The sequence below is a fragment of the Anopheles funestus genome, chromosome 3RL, assembly GCF_943734845.2.
Source record: "Anopheles funestus chromosome 3RL, idAnoFuneDA-416_04, whole genome shotgun sequence".
NCBI lineage: Eukaryota > Metazoa > Arthropoda > Insecta > Diptera > Culicidae > Anopheles > Anopheles funestus.
In genome coordinates this window covers 38,493,696-38,516,425 of record NC_064599.1, presented here as the reverse complement: position 1 = coordinate 38,516,425, position 22,730 = coordinate 38,493,696, and the positions used below count along the sequence as shown (strand labels likewise).

General features: G+C 41.5%; 1 protein-coding gene across 1 annotated transcript; it reads left to right on the top strand.

The window, feature by feature from the left end:
• Window positions 1–460: 460 nt before the first annotated feature.
• LOC125770121 (microfibril-associated glycoprotein 4-like) lies at window positions 461–2,074 on the top strand. Its single transcript, XM_049439431.1, has 2 exons — window positions 461–1,675; window positions 1,740–2,074. Exons 1-2 carry the CDS (start codon window positions 939–941, stop codon window positions 1,870–1,872), a joined length of 870 nt encoding a protein of 289 aa, XP_049295388.1. The 5' UTR covers window positions 461–938; the 3' UTR covers window positions 1,873–2,074.
• Window positions 2,075–22,730: the final 20,656 nt, after the last annotated feature.

The window sequence follows — 22,730 nt, the reverse complement described above, 5'->3', positions numbered from 1 at the left end:
ACAGTTTCCAAAACGCAAAGAAGAAGTGTAAAGTTAACTTTTAATCATCTCATTAAAAATAAAATCTTGTAACAAATTTATGCTATCATTTTACATTCCACCCGCGTGGTACGCTCTGTGCCACTTCACTTCCGGCGTTGCTCAAATTACGAAAAACAAAAGGATACCCGACGGTTTGCCCCAGCAGCCGCAACGATCATCAACCACCGGAGAGTGGCCACTCGGGAGCTTTTTGCTTGTCTCGTTTTGTGGAAGGATTAGGCTAAACGGTAGGCACCTCAGGCACGAGAACGGCATAACTTCCCGGTTCGTTCGGCTGAATGTTGGCTGGGAAGTTTTGAAAAATTAACTTCAACCACTTTGCAACAGTACGCAGTAGCTGCACGCACACAACGCAACAACGAACGCCAGCCGATTAGCAGACAATCTTGATGTACAACATTCGTTCGCTACGTAGCATTTGGGGGTCCACTTTGACCCCTATGTTTATCGAATTATTTTACGATGCTTATTTATATTACTCTTCTTTCCGGCAGTACGAAGGTAGGACAGTGTTGTTCGAATGAATTTACCTGTGTACCTGCGTGTCGCAGTAATTATCATTTTGAACGTGTTTCAAGCGCTTTGTTGAATTTAAAACAACTCCCAGTGAATGGAAAATTAATAACATCTCGATCTGGATTATAAATATTTATGCATTAAAAGAGGTTTTGACTCCAATACACAACTCTTCATAAAGTAAATTTCAACAGCAAATGTTATCTTGCCAATTATAACCCGCAGAAACCACTTTCATGAAACCGCTAATGTATTTTTAGCATCAAACTGAGTCTTATCGAACACAAGAGCTCCTCACAGTTTGTCGTTTCATGGTTTGTCTCATTTAGTTCTGAACCTTACCGCGCATTGGTCGCAATTAAAACCCCTCTCCCAGCGAAATGTTTCTAACAATAGTGCTTGTAGTGTTTTGTGCTGTGAGTTTAACCAGTCACCAGCAGTTTAACGGCAACAACGGTGATCTTAAAGGTTTCCACTATGAGCTACTACTGACCCACCTTACAGCGATTGAGTACCGAATCCAAACAACCCTACACGAGATCGCTCAGAACCATTCGCGTCAACTAGAAGAGCTGAAACTTCGCACAAGCGTGTGTGGTGCACCTTCATTAGCTTTAGATACCTCGGCTAGAAACAATACACTTCTCCCCGGCCATAACCAGATAAATTTCCATCGTGAAACAATCTCCGGAATCGGCACCGATCGAAGCGTAGATGGCGAATGGGTCATGTTTCAATGGCGATTCAATGGTTCGCTACTATTCAACCGTACCTGGGGCGAGTATCGTGCCGGTTTCGGAGATACCGAGGGCGAACATTGGATTGGTTTAGATAACTTGCACCAAATGCTAGCGAAGGGACGCCATGAGCTGTTAGTTGTAATGGAAAGCTTTCACGGTAGTACGGTGTACGCGCACTACGATATGTTTAGCATCGGCACCGAACGGGAGCAGTTTGTGATCAAAACGATTGGGAAATACCGTGGCACAGCAGGAGACTCATTGTCGTTTCACATCGGTTCCAAATTTAGTACGTACGATCAGGACAACGATGTGCATCCATCGAACTGTGCCTCCCAGTACAATGGTGGCTGGTGGTACAAAAACTGCTATTCGTGGTAAAGTTAAATTGGTAAAATTTAATTGAAATTTTATTAACAAATATTATCGAATTACTTGCAGCATGCTAAACGGGGAATATGTCACATCAGCTGAACAAAACTATCAAGAACGAGGATTGATTTGGGTGTCTTATACTGGACCATTTAACTCACTAAAATCTACCAAAATGATGATTAGACAACGAAGCTCCTGATCAATCCGACCTGTATGATCAAACCGGCCATTTCTGGCTGACTAGACTTATTTTTACCACATAGCCGGAGAGTCAGTCCTTGCTACGGGGAGATACGGTTCGGATAGGATTTGATACCCGAGCCTGTCGTGTGGAACCGGCGCTGTTTATGACCACCGGGGGCGGCTACAATCTAAATTGTATTATTTTTTAAAACATAAACTCAAACTGACTCATCTATTATTATTGTTTAAAGATAATTCACCAAAGCAACTTTTTTTTATTAAAATTACACAAATATGACTATACGGCTAAAACTCTCGTTAATCAATAAATAAAAAATAAAATGATTTGTGTCTTAATAGAAACAGCGTGTAGGCCATATTTCTGTAACATCTATAACCGGATCAGTTTATTGGTTATATAAACAAAACATTTCCAAATAAAAGTTCTCGCTAAATCGAGCCTTCTCTTTTACTATCCAATAGCTAATGAATTCACCGTACGAAACGTTCTCGAGCTATCCTTGCAACATTCACTTTATTGCCCACTTCCATGCAACTGTGCTAACATTAGCATCAAAATGACTCACTTTCAACAGTTCGCTATTCATCGATCTCGCACCACACACACACACACTAACAAAAAGCCTCCTTTTGGTCATGAAATATACTGCGCTGTCCTTGACTGTTTTTTTTTTTTTTTGATTTTATGACCCGGCCTGTCTTCTACATGACCTCAAACAGTTTGCCTGAACTGCACTGCGTTGGAAATGCCAAAAGCATGCTCGAAACCCCTCGAGGAAAAATCAATACCGACTTGGTGGAATATCTCTAAAAGAATTCCAATTGGTTAGGTTTTTTTTGCTTGGTTTTTATATTCTAGTTTGCAAACAAGAAACAATTCACCAGCTTGGCAAAAAAAACATCCTCCCAAAGCTCCATTGCACACAAACAACTTACGACGAAAGGAAGTTCCTCCCCCCAGGGGTATGGCGAGCTTATCTTCGGTTGCAAAAATAAAACCTACTCAACAAAACACAACGAATCAACAACAATTTGTTACCATTCGACATCACATCAAATTATGATAATCTACATGTTGAACCAACTGTACGGTATGCATATATTCCTACGTGTTGGTACCATGTTTTCGAATTAAAATTGTATCACCACCAATCACGATGCTCAGACATCGAAATGATGCGATGAAAGCTTTCCCAATCGTTTCGAAACAAGGTGGAAACAACAAAATGGTTTCCTATGTCAAATCTCTTTTTCCTCTCTCGCACCGTACTAGTTTTAACTGTGTGTTTCAACTGAAACCATTTTAACAATTGTTATTTAAATTTTCGGTTTTTGTTTTCATTGCACTTCTTTTTTACGCAAACTTACTCTCTCAAACTATGCTACCTCCTGTTCTCTGGACGGCATCAGTGACCGTGGACGCGTAAACTATTCAGACAACTCAAAGCGGAAATTAAGTTCCGCCAAACAAAAACAAATGGAGGAAGTGCTGCACAAAAATAAGCAAAAACATAAATATGCAGATTCGGAGATGGACCGAAGTACAAAAAACAAGAATTGCACTTTCGTCCTTCGACATCACGACCATGGTTGGCAAAGCTAAATGGCCACCGATCGTACAGTCAGTTTTGGTACAGGACGAAAGGCACCTGCTCACTCGTCTGAGTGTTTTTCAATCACCGTATAAATGTCGAAAGTTTCAATCAACTAACCATGTGTATGGCCATTCATGTGTATGCTCAATTTCACGTTGCTTTATTCGGGTAACTTAATATATAGAGTATAACAGTTATGAAAAATAAACTTATTTTTACATTTCATTTTAGTTCGTTGTTTGTAAAATAATGGAAGTATTGTAATTTAAGCGATGTAACAAAAAACAAAACAAACATATCCATAGTAGGGTTTATGTAAAAAAATACAATTCAATTAACCGTTGTAAATGTATTTCAAATCCATTAAATGTACATACCAATTAACAATTATTAGTATTTAATATCAAAAGTACCCGTTTGAAAGGAATTAAATTTTAATATTCATTTATTATCAGTTACTAAAAAAAATTGAAAAATATGTTTTTTAGTTAAAACTTTTAAAAGGCTAAATCCTAAAGGTTAAAACTAGGGGCGGCCCGGTGGTGCATGTGATAAACGGCGCCAGTCCACACGGCCGGACCGGGTTCAAATCCCATCCGGACCGTCTCCCCGTAGCAAGGACTGACTATCCGGCTACGTGGTAAAATAAGTCTAGTAAGCCAGAAATGGCCGGCGTGACCTGTTGTAAGGTCGTTAAGCCAAGAAGAAGTTAAAACTTTTTAGGCAAAATGCACGCTAGACATGCTCTTTTGCTTTGCAATTGCATACATTTAGGCGAGTTTGGTGTTTGCTGATGATGTTAGATCTCTAGTCCGATTTAAACTATGTAAAACATTTTAATTAAGGCTGAAAACAGTCGTTTGTATTGCATTGGACAAATATTGTAATGAATTACCTAGCAATTCATCAACAACAAATTATCAAATTTGTTTGATAATTATGCAGTGCCGTACAAATTATGCAGTGCCGTATAGCAAAGTCCATACACAATATCATTTACACGATTTACTGTCAACAAAACAAATTGTTCTATTAAGCTAGCAATCTTTGTCATCACCGGAAAATGGGAAAACAATGTTCGTCGAACAAAAATAGACACAATCGGAGTTATGGATTCGAATTGACCAATTATAGTACATTTGATACATTCATACCGTGCCCAAATGGGAAACCGGATCTCAATCGACGTTCGTCATTCTGTACCCACTTCCTCTTGTTTTTTTTTACAGCCCGGTCGATTCCATTTTCATTTTAGTGCCTAGTGCCTAAATAAAGAGACAATCGTAAAAATGAATTTCCGGCAACAGCTAGCTTTCACTGCTTATGTATTTTTATGCATATAGGATTCAGCCTCCTGCAGACACTGTTCAACGCAGGAAAAAAGTTACATTGCCATCTATTTTATATTGAATTTAATAATGCTCTATAAAAAAGCATTATTGTTTTGACAAACAACACATTTATGTACCATGCATTCCATGTATCTCTGAGTGCGTTTAGCAATAAAATATTTCTTTCTTCTTGGAGCGTCTCTAACATCTGTAACGAATAAAGATTTTCTAGTTTTACATTAACATTCTTTGACGTTAGTAATTTAAACGGAATGATGTTAAATTCATTAAAGTAAAAAGTACAAAAGCTTTCGAAACAAAAATATTTAAATCATCGCGCCTTTTTTCTTTTGTGCGTGCGTAAACAGCAGCACCCTGTACAGTGCGCCGATGCCCCATGGGATATGTTATTGTGTTCCAATACAATGCTGCTCAAACAATCATGGAGTTGCTTCGCAATAAAACACACTAATCGTCCCATACAGTACGACGTTACAAATAAAACCCACCTCCCCATTGTGGGTACATTAAACGGCAAATACAAAACATTATTATCCTCTGTTCATAATCTACCACAGATCATGTTCAATCTATCGAAACGCTTAACATGCTAAAGGGGCTTAGCTTACCTTTTGTTTATTCCATTTCTAATCTCACCCAACTCAACCATCCACCCGGGTCTAACACATGTCTAGCTGGTTCGAAAATGGGTGCTTAAAAATTAAAGCCCTTGTACGGGCCCGGCGACCCGGTTCCCGTCCGAACCTAATCAGCTAATGTTGTGAAACACCGGGAACGTCTCAATTTCCAGACAAACGTTTCACCGCCATCCGGTCGGCTAGTCGCACTAACCACTTTCTCTCTCATTCGATTCCCTTCCCAGCATCCCATCCAGCAAACGGCTAGTGCCCATCACTATTTGTAAATCTTGGCACGAATTTTCCGGACGCACTCAAACCTATCTATTTCATTCATCCGATCCGCCTACGGAAGAAAAGCGAGACACTTTATCCAAAAAACCGCCTCCATCCTTCCTTTTCTGCCGTTCTCACAAGAAACAGTCACGAGATTCGTCACGGCGACACGTTTTCCGGAGACCATCGGCGAGATTAGGTTCCAACAATGCGCACAGGTCGTACTAGCGCCGGAAGCTATTCAAACAGATTAATGATTCATAGCGGCTTTCTTTGCAGCCCAGATCTCCTGCCCGTTTAGAATGGTTTGGGCCCAAGCATTAGAGAAAGCAGTACCTGTTTGTGCTAAAATGGATGAGCAGCAGTAGTAGAGGCAGCGTATATGAATAATAAAATTGAATAATCCTAATGGCCGTGGTACGTACACTATGTTAGCTCTAGGGTGACTTTCCACATTTTGTTAAATCCTTTTCCCAGAAACACGCCTTTACCATCTATATTCTCTTTGGCAAATCCTTTATCTACCCATTCGTTTTTTTGTCTGTATAATCTACCCACAAACTATTAACAAAAAAAACTGCAAATCTACTGGCTAACTATTTCCTGTGCCCTTTACTTTTTTATCTCCACGTTTATATTATTGTTCATACAGCCAAGGGTAAAGCATTCTTATAGGCTGATCCTCGCCGACAAGCGATCCAACCGTTTTTGTTATGTCATTCGATTCGCACTTCATTTTGCTATGATTTATTGCATTTTGGGAGCGAATTTTTACAAAAGCAGTTTAGGTTGTGACATACATTTTTTTTCTTCTTTTTGCACAACACCACAAAAAACAACATACACTAAATCAATAGCATCCCATAGCGGTGGATTGTTCTGTTAGGGATGCTTGGGCTTAAGCTAACCATAAATCAACTCTGCCACAAATGAACCACAAAGCATCATGTTGTAAAAGCTATAAATATGGACATACAGGACGGTGCCCATGAAAATGCTGTAATCTCTATCTCCACTATGATTAAAAGCATGAGTTTTATTGTACCATTCATTCAATGTGGACTTGATAAATGAACAACAGGGAATTTTTTTATTTTTTCAACCGGCTTTGAGAATTAGACCATCAGTAATTTCGTAACAAAACTTATTGCATAATGTAACTTTTTCCAGAGTACAAAAATTGTAACAAAAACTCATACTTTACTTTACACAAAAAAGTAATATTTAACAGGAAATTAAACAAAAAATTCAATTCCCTGTTATATTCCTTTTTTCCGCTCTATTTCTTTTTTCTATTTTCTATCACTTTTTGCATGCATTATAGGGAAATGTGTTAAGCGTAAGATTCTAAGACAAAAATATTAAAAAGGACTTTCTTCGGAGAGCTGTAAAAATTAGAATCCAAAAATTTATGAATATTTTGAAAGAAGAACCATAAATCTAGTACTTGTTATGATGAATTTTGACATTTTTAATTAATGACAAAATGGCAGACATTACAAGCTAAGAACAAAAATATGTCACTATCTTGCCCACAAAACAAAGTTTAAAGCCTCGCTGGTATTGCAAAAAAACTGAGTGCCGATTTGAAAAATTTTGCTGTAAGAAAATCGCCTTTGAATGTATTAAGCATTTTGTCCTTTTTGCATGGCGGAATGTTTACTAATTGGATTATGTTTTGGCTATTTTTCTATGTATTGGTTTGAAATTTTCACCAGATGTTCTAGAAACCCTTTGCTGGTATCCCACAGAACACTTTGAGCTTCAAGAAAAGGAAATGATTTTTTCATTGATGATTAAAGTATATCCCCTCTAATGTAATTTCTAAATGTTACATATGTTTACATAATATAAAAATAAAATGTTTACATTTATGCAGCATCACACTTTAAAATGGATGCAATGTTCAAAAAAAGGCCCAAAAATCAATGGTAAAAAAGCATTCCACATTGCAAAGCATTGCAAGTACTTTCTATGATTACTTATTGACAAATAACAACACTGATTGGAAAGTTATCAACGAGAGGACAAATCGGAAAGTTGTAAACATACATATGTTTGACAGGAACGAACCCAAACAAAACGGTTGTTACCCTCCAAAAAGTTGTATGTTGAGATTGCTGAGCTCTTGTGCGTACTTGAGAAAAACAATCATTTCTAACAAATAAGTAAATACGGTCATTTGACAAGGGTATGCCAGCTAAGGTCTACTTTTTTTAGGAGTAAACTGAAGGACCTTCATTTCCATAACTAAAAAATAATAAGCTTATGTAAATTGTTATTTTTTTTGACACTGTGTAAAACACACACACATATCACACCTATGGAAAACCACCTCAAAGGCGTTATGCTAATGCCTCCGCTTGTTAAATATAGTTCAAAATACCATTTTCCACCACAGTGCAGGCCACCATCACACGGATGGGCCACCAAACATCGGTGTCGGCCAACCATAAACCTGCCCACAAGATGGGTATCAGCTAATACACATAAATACGTCCTCGGTACGTCCTACGATCACATAATGGTTGCGCGCCAGCCGACAGTGCATGACATCTTGTCATGCTGCACAACTTTTACAACATCTTCAGGCCTTCGGTAGGAAACTTTTCCTTTTTTTCTCCCCCAAAAAGTTTCGATGAGTTGAGTAACAAAAGGCCAACAACAAAAAAATCAACGAAACAACCCCTGACTCAAAAAAGAAAAACAAAATCATACTATACAAGCACAAATCTGAACCGAAAAACCCAAAACGGACAAGTTTTCGGTCGTACGGTCGAGAGTTAATCGTGCGAGAGTCACAGCTTTCAGTACGTGTGTGTGTGTGTGTGTGTTATGTTTTTTTTTTACTTCACTAAAGGACCCTGGAAAAGACAGAATGGAACGTGGTATGCAAAAGTACGAACATGATTTTTCAACCAATCTTTTCACCCCTTCCAAAGGGGGTAGTAACCGTCTAGTGGATGGTGCTTGAGCGGTTAAAACAAAAAGAACGAGAAAAGGATGTTCCTAACAAAGTTCGAACAAATGCAAGTGAGTGACTTCCTTCGGGATGAAATTCGTCCTACAGGCCAACGGGAAAGGGTGTGGATTTTTCTTAGTATTCAAACGTTTCTGTTTTATCAGCAGGGTAGATAAATTTAAAAAATAAACCCATACAAACAAATACAACCTTCTTCGTAAACATTCACCAGAATTTAGTCGTTTTCCGGTTCGTCCGGAATTTTCTTCTGGTTTTATTTTTTTTCTCTTCCTTTTCTTGTGACACACCAAGCCCAGGATCATGGAGCATTAGCGTCCGGGCGGGATTTACCACCTGTTTCTGATTGTGGATGAATCTTTTATAATTTTTTGCTTTACATTTTTAGTTTCCAATCCCTACGTCAGCAGACGCGCATAAGCCCTTTGCGAATGAGTATTTATTTATGCTGAGTTTCAAATGATCATTTACCCTACCGCTTCCACCTTCACCGCTTTCCATCAATCCGCTCTTTTCACTTCCAACTGTCCCGGGCAAGGAAGTGTATGGATTTGTAAGTTTGTGTCCAAACCCTGGCATGAGATATGAATAAAATTGTGCATATCATAACATTTAGTTCGGTTCGATGCCAACACGCCTGGCGAATAGGGAGAAAAAGCCCTTTCACATGTATGCTGCTGTACAACCATTGCAGTACAGTATCCTTCTGGGGAGGGAAAATAAGAGAAACGAGGAAAAAAAAAGCAACCAATACGCTCGAGGACGGATGTTGTTTTTGCAAATACCGCACGAAGAAAGCACCGAAATAATCCGCATTCCCTTCGGGCAAAGTGAAACCCGGGCGGAGGTGTGCTGTTGATTTGGGCCAAACGATGATTCAACCATTTTCGTGTTTCCATTGTTTTATCATAGATTTCTCGTCTGTTGTGATTTCTCGTTGTTTGTTGGAGGGTTTTTTTCTCTCTTTTCATCACCACAAGATTGTTGCACTGTAAAGGGACTGTTCAGATTGCAGTGTACAATCGTTCTTACCGAACTCGTTTTCCCAACCGCTCGCACTCATTCAAACCACAACATAGAGTTATTTTGGATTTTCTCCTCTTCTTTTTTGCTTTTTTTGTTGTTGTTGTGGCAAGCTGCTCAAATTGAACCAAATATTTGATCGCCGATGATGGATTTTCTCGTTTCAATCTGAACGAAAAGGTCATGATGGGATCCCGTGCGCCCACACAATGCAAATAATTGATCAGTTAGCATTCGATAGCAAGGTGCGGCACGTGGCCTGTCCATGCTAACAGTACTAACCATTCATAAAGTATTAGCTTATGTTTGGGAATTGTTTACAAACTGATTAAAATGAATAAACTATTACCCTGTTTTTGGTGTTAAAAAGTGTCATCAATGCTATAGAAATAGAAATATACTCATGGAAAATTATGTCGAATATTGAACATCAATAAAACAGAGAATTTTATTACAATAATTGCTATAAACGAAAGTATTTTTTATCAATAATCGACAACTAATTTTAAAAAAAAAGAATATATTCCAGCATATTCCGGAAAAATAGAAAAAAAATCAATTTGTTGATTTGAATTTCAAATTATCAGAAATATTTAATTAAAAAGGTATATCAATACACCATTGAATATCGTAGTTCCTGCACTAATTATATATAAGTATGCATTTTTCAATGTTTAATTGTATGTATTGTTCTCAAAACTTCCTGTTGCAAAATTTTTCGCAAAACTTGGTTGCACAAGGTTGAAATTATCATTACATAATTTTCACAAAATTTACTAATACTTAACGAGAGTTTTTTCTCTATAATTTTGTTGTTAAACTTCCACCGTTCCAAAAAAAATTTTATTATTCTTTAAAAAAATATTTAAAGTTTTGGATTCTAAAGGTATTTAAGTTTTTTATTTTAACATAACATTAAACTTGAAAGCTTCACTATTCGAGGCTCTGAATATTAATCTTCCCCCATTATGTAATTTTGCTATCACGATTCAAACAGGAAAACATTCGTTAATTAAAATTTGAAAAATTACTTAATATAAACTATTAAATGAAAAATGAAAAAAAATACTAAAATCGTAAATATACAAATGAATGTGTAATAAAATAGCTGAGAAACAAATGAGAAATTAAGTAAAGTTAAGTAAATTAATCGAATTAGATTAAATATCAAATAAATATAATACTTCTACATCGTGTAATACATCTTTTATCCTGCACATAACTCCCGGCGTATGCGTTTGAATTTATTATTCATCCTAATTCCCTGTACCACCTCTACTGCAATATCGCTCCTGTCAATTGCTACTGGCATTCACGTAAGATACGGAGCAAACCAATCGCTTTGACGGTCATAGCATCTTATGGTCTTACCGCAGCTAATCTACCCAACATGCCCATCTTATTTGCACTGCAAATGTAATGCAAACCGCACCGTACAGCCACCACACTGCTCTGCGTATTACGGCAACGAATGCAACCCACATTCTACCGAAACCAAAACCGCGACGAAGATCGCTACGGGGCAAAGCAAAGTTAGGCTCGGTTGAATAGTGTTCGCATCCGAATGTAGCGCCAAGCTGCAAGTCCAATCATACGGATCAACTTCTTGGCGTATCAACCCTAGCAACCGAATCGTACCGAATTCCCCTAGAGCGGCATTACGGCGTGAAAGCTTTCCCATCGCCAGGCGCCTCACCGATTAGTCACTAATGGAAGGTGGAAATTGTTATTTAAATTGGCGGTCACTGAATGTACCATCGATGCATCCGATGCAGTGTAATACGATTGCACCGCCTTGCACACAAGACGGATCGTGCAGTACACGTGTAATGCCACGTGCGGCTGATGTATTTGTCGGAAAATCACACCATGGCTCAACGCGAGCCCTGACAGCCGCGTATGGGATGAATAATGAATGTTAGCGTAGTTTCGTGGTTACTAATTAAATTTTCACGAGCTAAATTCCCATCCTGCATAAGTTTCGATTGATTTATTGATAATTTTGTAGTTCTCAAAACGGAACGACTGTTTGCAACGAATATTTTTAGGTATTGATGTATCGGTTTAGGATGTTTATAATAGAAACTATTTTAAAGTTAAGAATATAGTAAATCCACATAAAGTTTATGAACAAAAGGCCTTAAATTTAAATACCACTGCAAAAGAGAAGCGTTTTATTAACGTTAAAATTGGCATATTCTTTTTTTTATTAACATTAAAATCGATTCTAGTTTTTCATTTACAATTCTCCAACCGAATATTGCGACAGAACATCTATCTATCATTTATCCATATCTTCTGATGAAAATCAGGACTAAAACGAACAAGAAAAACCACAAAACCACACACAAAGCTCCAACAACACAAAGTACGCTCACTGAAGGGTAAACTCTTGTGCGAAATTAAAAATCTCAACATACTCCGCACATTCTGCGCGTAATTACTCCACCCGCCTTTTTGCCGAACATTTAGTGATGGAAAGAAAAGAGACAAACAAAACAGGAACTTTACGAATGCAATGTATCTACGCCGCCAAAGAAAAGGCGTATCGTGATGAAAAGGCCTTGTGATAAAGGCTCAATCTTCACCGCAGTCTCATTTCGGTTGAGCATCTCATCTTCACTGGTGGCCGATGCGATGCTCGTTGTTGTGGAAAGCTTCATCATCGCAAAAAGGTGCATTATGTATGTACGAGGGCGTATGGAAGAAGGAATTAACTCATTGAAAGCTGCATTCTACCGATGATGGCATTGATGGCACGAAATGGTTTCCCTTTTTCTTTTTTTTCTGCTTTTCATGAGAATGGATGTATTTACGGGGAGAGCTCCATAAACGGTCCACCAGGACTACGCTTTCACGTGTAATGAAGCGTATGAAAAGGACAAGCATTATGTGCACTTTTTATTATCTGTGCACAAACAAAACCCCATTACCAGTAGGAGTATACATAAGTGGAATGCTAATTGTTCCTGCTTTAAGTATCCAAATTAGATCGTTGTTTGTCTTCAATAGCTTATAATTAGTATGAGCCACATTTCACTCATTTGCAACTGCTCCACAACGGTTCCAACGATTTAAAAATTCAATAAATAACTTTAATAAGAATAATGCGAAGCATTATACATCGAGTTCACGCGGAATTAAACATATTTTATTTATAACAAGCTTTCAACAAAAGTGATTATGAGTAAAACTTTTGTACCAGGGGTATTCTATTCATCAAATAAAGTTATATTGTGATAACGATACTACAAGAGTTCTGGTATGTCCTTGCTGCAAGAAGATCATTTTTTCGATTGAGAAAGAACTATCGTCCACAGTTAGAAGAATGGAGTACTTAAAAATTCCTACGAAACCATGTCTAGCGAAAGCCACGAATCTAACACAAGTATTTGGATAATTTATATAATGTTTAACAGTTACCAATACTGGTTCAATCCGTTCTAAGCCGAGAAGCCCAGACACCTGATTTAGCCTCAAGAAAACAAACGGACCGAACGAGACATTATAACGCAACTCGGGATGAATAACAATTGACTTTGTGTGATTTGGAATATCCATGGCCAAATAGTTGATTATGGTGTTTGTGGGAATCAAAGCAAATGCGAGACTCCAACCTTAGGTGGACGAAGTATACAATAGTTGATTTTTAATTCCCTTTTCTATACGATTCTTCATATCCAGACGAAGAACCATAGAATTTTAGAGTCAATCAGGCTACACCCAAGAAAATAGTTACCTCTGCCAGGGCACTTGAGCATATGGCAGGCATTACCAAAAAGCTCATTATTTCAAGAATGATATTTAAGACCTTTGCGATTCGTTTCTTGTTTTCCGAAATCCTGAAATATTTATTAATTAAAACTCCCTAAAGTTCCTCGGCTTTTTGAACACTTACTTGGTATTGAGGTTTTTTCCCCCTGTCTCACTAATTGCAACTCTTTATTTAACTTTTTACATTCATATATGGATGATCCTCACCCCCAAAAAGTTCCCCCATCACCGTTCTAGACTAATGGAAGCTTTAATCGAACATCCTCGCTATAAACGGTTCCCAGCATTTGTGCATCGACGATACAGAATCGGTTGCCCGAATATCAATACAACGAGGCATCCAATTTTTCGCATTATCCGGATAATCTCTAACCGATTTATTTCCGACACACGTACTAATAGCCGTAACGAACACCATCACACTAAATACCCTGCACGGTAGACTACGGATAATACGTATGCTGTGACTTCGAAGCAAGTACAGTCTTTACCGATCGTCTGGCGTTATCTTTACGCTTGTCGATATCCTGTCAGCTGCAGGAACTTATCAGACCATTGATTCTCGGTACCGTCTGGATGCGTTTGTACGATGGATGTTAGCCATACTCGCTCGTTTCACCAAAGCTTTATTCAATGAACTACTACTAACGTCAAGATCTTTACCAGTGTGGCGACCTCATGGTACTGGTGCAAACTGCAGCAAAGTTTAAAGCTACAAAAAATATTTAAATAAATGTATACCTAGTTAAAAAATAAAAATTTATTCTTCCCGATACGCATGATTATGTTTATTTATTTATCTTTTAGTAGGACGGCATCTGTCTTATCTGGCATCAGCACCTTATCTCGGGCGGTACACTTATATCTTGCAATAACTCGGGCATACTCGGTTGCAATTTTGTGCTTAGGACTATTGCATATTATGCTCAGTTTAATAAATATAACCTTGAAATCACAATATAATATTTCAAACTTCAAATTAGAAGACACAAATCTAAAAACAGATTGACATTCTAACATTTATAAGACACAATCCGTGTAACACAGAAACCACCGTGAGTTCGATTGACATGGAATTAATGATCTACCTTAACAAGCACGCTTAATAACTAATCCAATCCGATTAGTTTCGAAATCAGATCCATGATTTCTGGAGTCTTTTGCTATCGGTTATTGTTCAAATTTTGGAACTCCCCAAACAACACCACCCACTGGGCGGAATGTAGCTGCAAATCTAATTACCACGGGTGCCGTACCACTTCACAGCGATGATCAAATATCACTTCAAAGGAAACTATCCTATAATCCGACCCCGATAGATGACGTCCGAACCAGAGTTGTCGGACAGTTCGGTTTTTAAATGATTTGATTTGGCATTGCGAAGGTTTCCCCTACCATTACCCTCCTTACGGCCCAGCTTTTGGTTGGTTATGAAAATTAAACCCCTCGTTCACCATCGCCAAAGGATTAATTAGCCCGTATGTGTGGAACCTCCGGCAGATTCCCTATCAGCTTCCGAATCGGTCGGTCATTTTGGATTTCCGGTTTGGCATGACAAGGCTACATCCGGGCTTGGCGTAAACCATTGTGTCGCGCTCAGCCGGTGCCGTCAATCGATGGAGCCATCTTTTGAAGAGGCGAACGACCATCACTGGACCAAACTGAACTCTAAAAAGACTCGCCTCGAAAAACGGTAATTAGTCAGTGTGCCGTACCCTGTTTGGACAGGCTTGTGCTTCTTCCATTTGGCTGTATGCATCACATTGCGTTACTTCAACCCGGGGTTCAGTAAAGTCAGTATGGAATTTGAGACTCCATACCATCATAAGCTTTGCCACGAAACGGCATCATGATGACCACCAGCGCTGACACAGATACAACTCATTAATTTTTGATGACTACAATCTTTGTACTTTTATGTTTTGCGTCTCGTTTGTGCACTGTTTGAACTGTGGTGAACCGATGGAGAAAAATAATGAAATGGCCATTCGACTGTGAGTGAAAGCAGCCGTAAAAGGATGTAATTAGCGTGCGGCACAGCACCAACACACGATATGATATGAGAAATTCGAATCCTTCACAAGGGATAGCGCAACATTTGTGGGCAGAAATATTTTTCCCTTCAACGTATAGGGTGTCAATTAAAAATAAAATAATGAATCGTACGAGTCTAGCACCACACTGAAATATATTAAAATTTATGTGGGAAAAACTGTATTGCAGTAAAATTAAATTACTTATTAACCAGATAGTCAGTCCTTGTTTGCGGGGAGACTTACGTTATTATAATAGCATCAAATAAACGTTTTTCATATTTATAACTTTTGTGTTTTAAGGGTAAAACTTAAACTTTATTGGACAATGCGAATAAATAAAACACATATAAAAACGTAATCTTAAAACAACAACGATACAGCGAACCACGTCTGTTCGGCTTGACGACTAGGACACACACCAGGCCGATTCCCATTACATCGCGGGATGTAAGTGCGTGCCGAGCGAGAGGGAGAGACAGAGACGACTATATCGCTAGGCATCGGATGCTGTCAGTTCCCAGACAACATCGAGCGTGCGGATAAGGTCTCTACTTAGCTCGGCCGCAACATCCGTCTGCAACATCAGGCTGCAACATCTCCCCCGGCTAATTGAGCTGATAGGCTCCAAGCCGACGCGGAAGTCTTCTTACACGAGAAGACCTGCGTGGCAAATCCATCAGGTTCCGGGTGGCCCTACCGTCGTGGCCGTCGATAAGGTCGGAGGGATGTGAGGATGTCATCACCGGAATTTCTGCTGGTGGCAAACCATCGGGCAACGTTGGTGGATGTGCCGCTGGTTCGCTAGTGATGGGTTCCGGAATCGGTAGCGACTGTTTTGCAGGGGAACCCGTAGTCCAATCGTCTAGCAGCATATCGAGAGGCAGCTGATGTGTTTCGCACGCAGGATCAACCGCACGTCGCCGAAGCTGGTTTAAGTGGCGCCTGAGTGTACGCCCATCGTTTGCAATCACGTCGTACATAACTCGTCCGCGGCTGCGAACGATCCGTCCGGGTATCCATTTCCACGAATTTCCATAGAAATGCTTTGTGGAAACGACCTCGCCTGGCTGAAACTTTCTCACTGAAATAGATGGAGCAGAAGTTAGTGAGTTTGATGAAGGGGGCCGCAACAGCTCCAATGCTGTCCTGATGGGGCGACCGAACATTTCATCGGCTGGAGTTTTCTGCTGGCTCAACTGCGCGTTTGGGGTCGACCGGTACGCCATGAGGAAAAGCTCCAGCGCCTCATCAAGCGATGTTTTGTCACTCCGGATCTTCCGCAGTGCCCGTTTCAGCGTATCGACGAAACGCTCCGCCTGGCCATTCGATTGTGGGTGGAATGGTGCTGTGGTGATGTGCTCGATCCCGTTGCTGTTGCAGAACTCCTCAAACAGGCCGCTTGTAAATTGGGGACCGTTGTCGCTAACCAGTGTTTCCGGCATACCGAAGCGAGCGAAGATGTTCCTCAGCATGGAGATGGTGGTAGAAGCGGTTGTACTTGATGTTTTGCAGATTTCAGGCCACTTGGAGAAAGCGTCAACCACAACTAGGAAGTAGAAACCTTCATATGGCCCAGCGTAGTCTATATGCACTCTACGCCAGACGCCCGTCGGTGTTGGCCATGCTGCTGGTGTAGCACGAGGGGGTGCTTTTGCGGCCGCCGAACAGGATCCGCAAGAGGCCACGTAGCTTACGATGTCTTCGTCTATTCTTGGCCAGTATAAGTAGCTGCGCGCGATCGCCTTCATCCTCTGCATTCCCGGATGTCCCTTGTGCAGCTGGAGCAAGCAACGGGAACGCAGCTTCTCCGGGATGACCACTCTCTCTCCAAAAATGATGCAATCCTCAACGGTAGAGAGCGATTCTTTCCTATTGTGGTACCGAGCCAAATCTGCTCCGAAGGTATCATCACGGGGCCATCCTTCCTTCACGTACTTATGGACCTTCCGGAGCAACGGGTCAGCTCGCGTAGCTCTCTCAACTTCTCCGAACGTAACTGGAAACAAGTTAAGCGCGTTAACGGCAACTGACCTTAAATCCTTCTCTAGCTCCAGGCTGGCGATCACGTATTCGGCTTCAGGTTTCGCGTGGTGTTGTATGAGCCGAGATAACACATCGGCGTTTCCGAATGAGCCAGTTGGCACGTACTCGATATCCATGTCGTACAGCTGAAGATTTAGCGCAAACCTTTGCAGTCGGTTTGCCGTATATATTGGGATCCCCTTTTTACTGCCAAATATGCGGACCAGTGGTCGGTGGTCGGTCTGCAGCGTGAAATGACGACCGTATATCATGCGGTGAAATTTGGTCACAGCAAAAACTATTGCTAGTCCTTCTCTGTCGATTTGACTGTAACCAATCTCTGCTTTGCTGAGCGCTCGGGATGCGTGTTGAATCACTTTCAGGGATCCGTCTGGGTATTTGTGGCATATTGTTGCTCCTAAGCCAACCGAAGACGCATCGGCGGACACCACTATGTCGCGCTTTGGGTCGTAGTGTGTGAGCAAGAGTTCCGTGGATAAAAGGGCTTTAAATTGCTCGAAGACTTTTTGGCATTCTGGAGTCCACTGGAACACACTTCCGGCTAGCAGTAACTTATCCAGTGGGTAGCGCAAGTTACGCATGTTGGGGATGAACTTGGCATAAAAGTTTATCGCACCGATGAAGGATCGAACGCCTGTGACATCTTTTGGAGGAGGGAGCTTCTTGATGGCGTCGATCTTGGCTGGGTCGGGTCGTAGGCCTCGGCTGTCGATGATATGCCCCAGGTAGCGAATTTCTGGCTTGTTGAACGAGCACTTTTCTCTCCGGATGGTAAACCCATAGTCCATTATGCGCTTCAGGGTTTCTTCTAGGGCGGCATCGTGTTCTTCTTGCGTCTTTCCTCCCACAATTACGTCATCCATATAGGCGGAAACTCCATTTACACCGGCGAGCATTTTATCCATGATCTGTTGAAAAGAACCAGGGGCTACTTTGATGCCTGGAGGGAGCCTGTTGTAGTAATACAGTCCTCGATGCGTGTTGATGGTAAGCAGGGGTCGGCTCTTTTCTTCTATTTCCACCTGCAAAAATGCATCGGACAGATCAATTTGTGTAAATGTGACGCAACGGGCTAGTTTTGAGAAAATATCCTGTGGTAACGGGAGAGGATACTCATGCGGGTGTAGTGCTGCGTTTAGTCCGGTGCTATAGTCTCCGCATAGCCGTATTTTGCCGCTCGCTTTCCGAACAACTACGACTGGTGCTGCCCAATCCGAATAGTCGCAAGGAGTAATGATTCCCAGCTTTTCAAGTCGGTCTAGCTCCTCGTTGACAGCATCTTCCATCGCGTATGCGACCGGACGTTTCGGTCGAAAAACTGGTCTGCTTCCCTGGCGCAGCTGTAGATGTATTTGTGCCTTGGTGCACAGGCCCGTTCCGCTAAAAACTGTTGGAAATTTTTCTTCCCAGGAACATGATTCCGCTGCTCCTATGCGGTTGCAATAGGTGTCCATTGGGACCGTCCCCAAACCGAAAAGATGAATGCAGTCCGCCCCGAATAATGACATATCCGCCTTTGACACGCGAATTGTCGTTTGCTTTGTGATATTGCATATACTCACATTGGCTTCGAACTCACTTTCAAGGCCGAAAACTTCACCGGACGCTGCTTTTGCCCTTACCTTCGGTGAGTTGAGATGAGGCTTACCCAACTGTTTCCATAGACGCTGGCTGATAACGGTTATGTCGGACCCTGTGTCTAATTGTAGTCGAGCCGGCTTTCCTTCAATGAGTATGTTGACAAATTTCCGCTTCTGTTGTATGCTGCACACGTTGACTCGTACTACTCGGGATGCTACCGCGCGACGATGATCGAACCGCGGTCGCCCTCTGCGGCGCTGAGAAGAGTTGCAGAAACCTTCTCGATGACCCATACGTCCGCAATCTCGACACTTGTTGGTTTTGTAACTGCAATCACGGGTCCAATGCTGGGCACCACAAAGCCAGCACGGAGTGTGGGGTTTGGAGGCTTCACTTCGCGGCTTTAACTTGGGGTGGCGCTCGTTGTTGTTAACGTTTCGGTGCCACTGACGGTTGTTTCTGGCGTGCATTGCATGCACTCGCTCGCTGGCATCAGTAGCGATCATGGCACTATCCGCTTTCACACGCACCAAACGTTGGCATTCCGCTGCTAGCTGCTCCAGGGTGGAGTATTTCTTGTCTTCGATGGCGGCTAACAATTTCATCCGTATGTCCCGTACACTTTCATCCTTCAAGCCACATACAAGGATGAGACATTTGAAATCTTCCTCCGTCATCGAAGAAAATTCCGCATCGACGCACGCTTTATTGACACGGCAGGTAAATGTTAGCAGATCCTCGGTGCTCAGTTTAGAAATGTTAAAACATTTAAAACGCTTGCTTAGCACCGACTCCATTTTGCCAAAAAGGACAGTTAGCTTTTCCACCATTTCGCTAAAACTGAAATCACGCGGTGCACGTGGCAAAATGAAGTTGCTAAAACGGGCGTGTTCGGCGGTTCCCAGCTTGCGTCCCAGGAGCCGAACCTTGGCGGCGTCATCCAAACGAGATGCATCCTCCCTGAACAGGTCGGTGTACCGTGCGTACCACGCTTCGAAGGTCAGACCTGCTTCTGGATCATACTGGAATTCGCTAATATTGCCCGCAAGGGCTTCCAGTATCAGCTCCGGATTACTAGGCTTCGGAGGTAGCTGCTGCTCGAGGATCGGTGGCTGTGGCTGCTGTTGTTGCTGCTGCAGGAGCTGCGATAATAGCTGCTGTTGCTGTGCCAGCTGCTGTTGTAAAAGCTGCAGCGTTTGTTGCAACGGCGATGGATCCGATGGCGCGTGCTGCGCTGGCTGGAGGTGGATGACCCCGGCGTTAAGGACCCCATTTTGTGAGAGACGGCGTTGTTCCTCGATGATTGGTGTCTCTTCTGGGCTGGACATTCTGCGGCGTTTCACTGCTTTTCGTTGCACGTTTCCACTAAAACTCGTCGCCACTTTTGTGTTTTAAGGGTAAAACTTAAACTTTATTGGACAATGCGAATAAATAAAACACATATAAAAACGTAATCTTAAAACAACAACGATACAGCGAACCACGTCTGTTCGGCTTGACGACTAGGACACACACCAGGCCGATTCCCATTACATCGCGGGATGTAAGTGCGTGCCGAGCGAGAGGGAGAGACAGAGACGACTATATCGCTAGGCATCGGATGCTGTCAGTTCCCAGACAACATCGAGCGTGCGGATAAGGTCTCTACTTAGCTCGGCCGCAACATCCGTCTGCAACATCAGGCTGCAACAATAACCTTTTTTCTTTTTAACGCATTTCTTTTTGTTTTATAAAATCATAATTTCTACTAGAAATCCACCAAAACTTTTAGAAAAATATGACTCATGCGAAGAAAAAAAGATCATGCGAAGGTGTCATGCAAAGCGCTACCTTCGACATCCGGGGCTAGATTTACACTCGTTCTCTCCAATTTCTCGACTTCGTGGATGACATGGACATCATCGCAGGGACATCTGCGATGGTGTGCGACGCGTACACCCGATTGAAATGCGAGGTCGATTGGATTGGATTGAGGATCATTGCGACAACAGCAAAGTACCTGCCCGCTGAACGATTTAAAAATGATAGAACTAGACTCGGAAGCAGAATATCAGTTGACGACGACAATCTCCAGGTGGTAGAGGAGTTCTGCTACCTTGGTACGATCGAAACTTCTGACTATAACTTAAGTAGCGAAATCCGAAAGCGCATTGTTCAGGGAAATCGTGCCTACTACGGGATCCACAAACTACTCCAGAACTAGATCCAGAAGTGTCCGGTAGTGCTCTACGGATACGAGTCCTGGACTATGCTAACGGAGGACGCCAATGCACTCGCATATTCTCGTACGGCGGGTGTTAAGGTCTACCTTTAACGATGTGTGCTACTTGAGCTTTTTTTACGGTGGAGACATCATGACTAAAGCCGAATTATACGATGGCTGGGGCACGTGATGAGGATGCCGCACTCCTGCACCACCAGGAAGATGTTCGTCAGCGACCCGTTCGGCATGTGGCGGACAGGAGCACAGCGAGCTCGTTGGCTGGACCAGCTGGAGTCAAACCTGTCGGAGATCGGATGCAGCCCTCGGATGCCCCCGGATGGATGGATCGGATGAAGGGCTGCAGCCTTAGACCGAGTTTCCTGGAAACGGATTGGCGACGATGTTTTCTGGACGTGCTCGACGATAAGCATGTCAAGAAGAGAGAGAGAGAGAGAGATAGAGAGAGAGAGAAAGAGAGCGAGAAAGAGAGAGAGAAAGAGAGAAAAAGAGAGAGAGAGAAAGAAACGATCATGTGCCTGCACAAAGTTGAACTAAAACATGATTTTTATAGATCTGTAATCTTACCCATTTATTGCATAATTTGCTTGGTGAAATTGATTCAATTTAAAGCATTTTCAAATCATACATTCGAAAAGCTTTGTATGCAAAATTCCACCAGCTGGAAAGTATTCCAGAACTACCTAAACATAATCTATTTCAACTTGAAAATAATGCAGAACTAACTCTCACTTGGCTTAAAACTACTGTAAACTACCCTACATTTCAACTCTTTGTTGGTATGGACGCTTTATGCTCTCTTAAACAAGCCAACCCAAACATATATTTCAACATCAGAAAAACGCAGGAATGTACAATTAAAGAGCAACAATAAAACTTACTCCATCGCTGTGCAAGATAATATTTCATCCTGCAACGTTTTCGCCTAATTTATTCTGAACAATTCCGAACAAGTTCTACCTGCTCCACCTCCTAGGAAAGTGGAACGTGGAAAGAACAGCAAAAAATTACTCCCACCCTCTGGAATAAAGCTTTTCCCCAAAATTCGGTCAAATGTTGGGCCGTCTGAAATTTCTTCCATTTTTCATGCAACCTCTTTCGTTCGCTCTAATGATCCAATGACACTTGGGAATAAGGAGTGATCTCCGGAAGTTAGTTTTTGCTTTTCTTTTAAATGTTACCGCGCCTTTCCGCTGTCCGTGGGGTTTGATGAATTCCACGAATATTTTTAACCACGCTTCGTCTCTGGAGACTCAAAAAGTGAACAGTGCCCTTTCACTTTCAAAAATGAGTCTAGCGGAGCTGCTTTTTTTGTATTAAACTGTAGTACACGTCACTGATCTTTACCCTGTTCG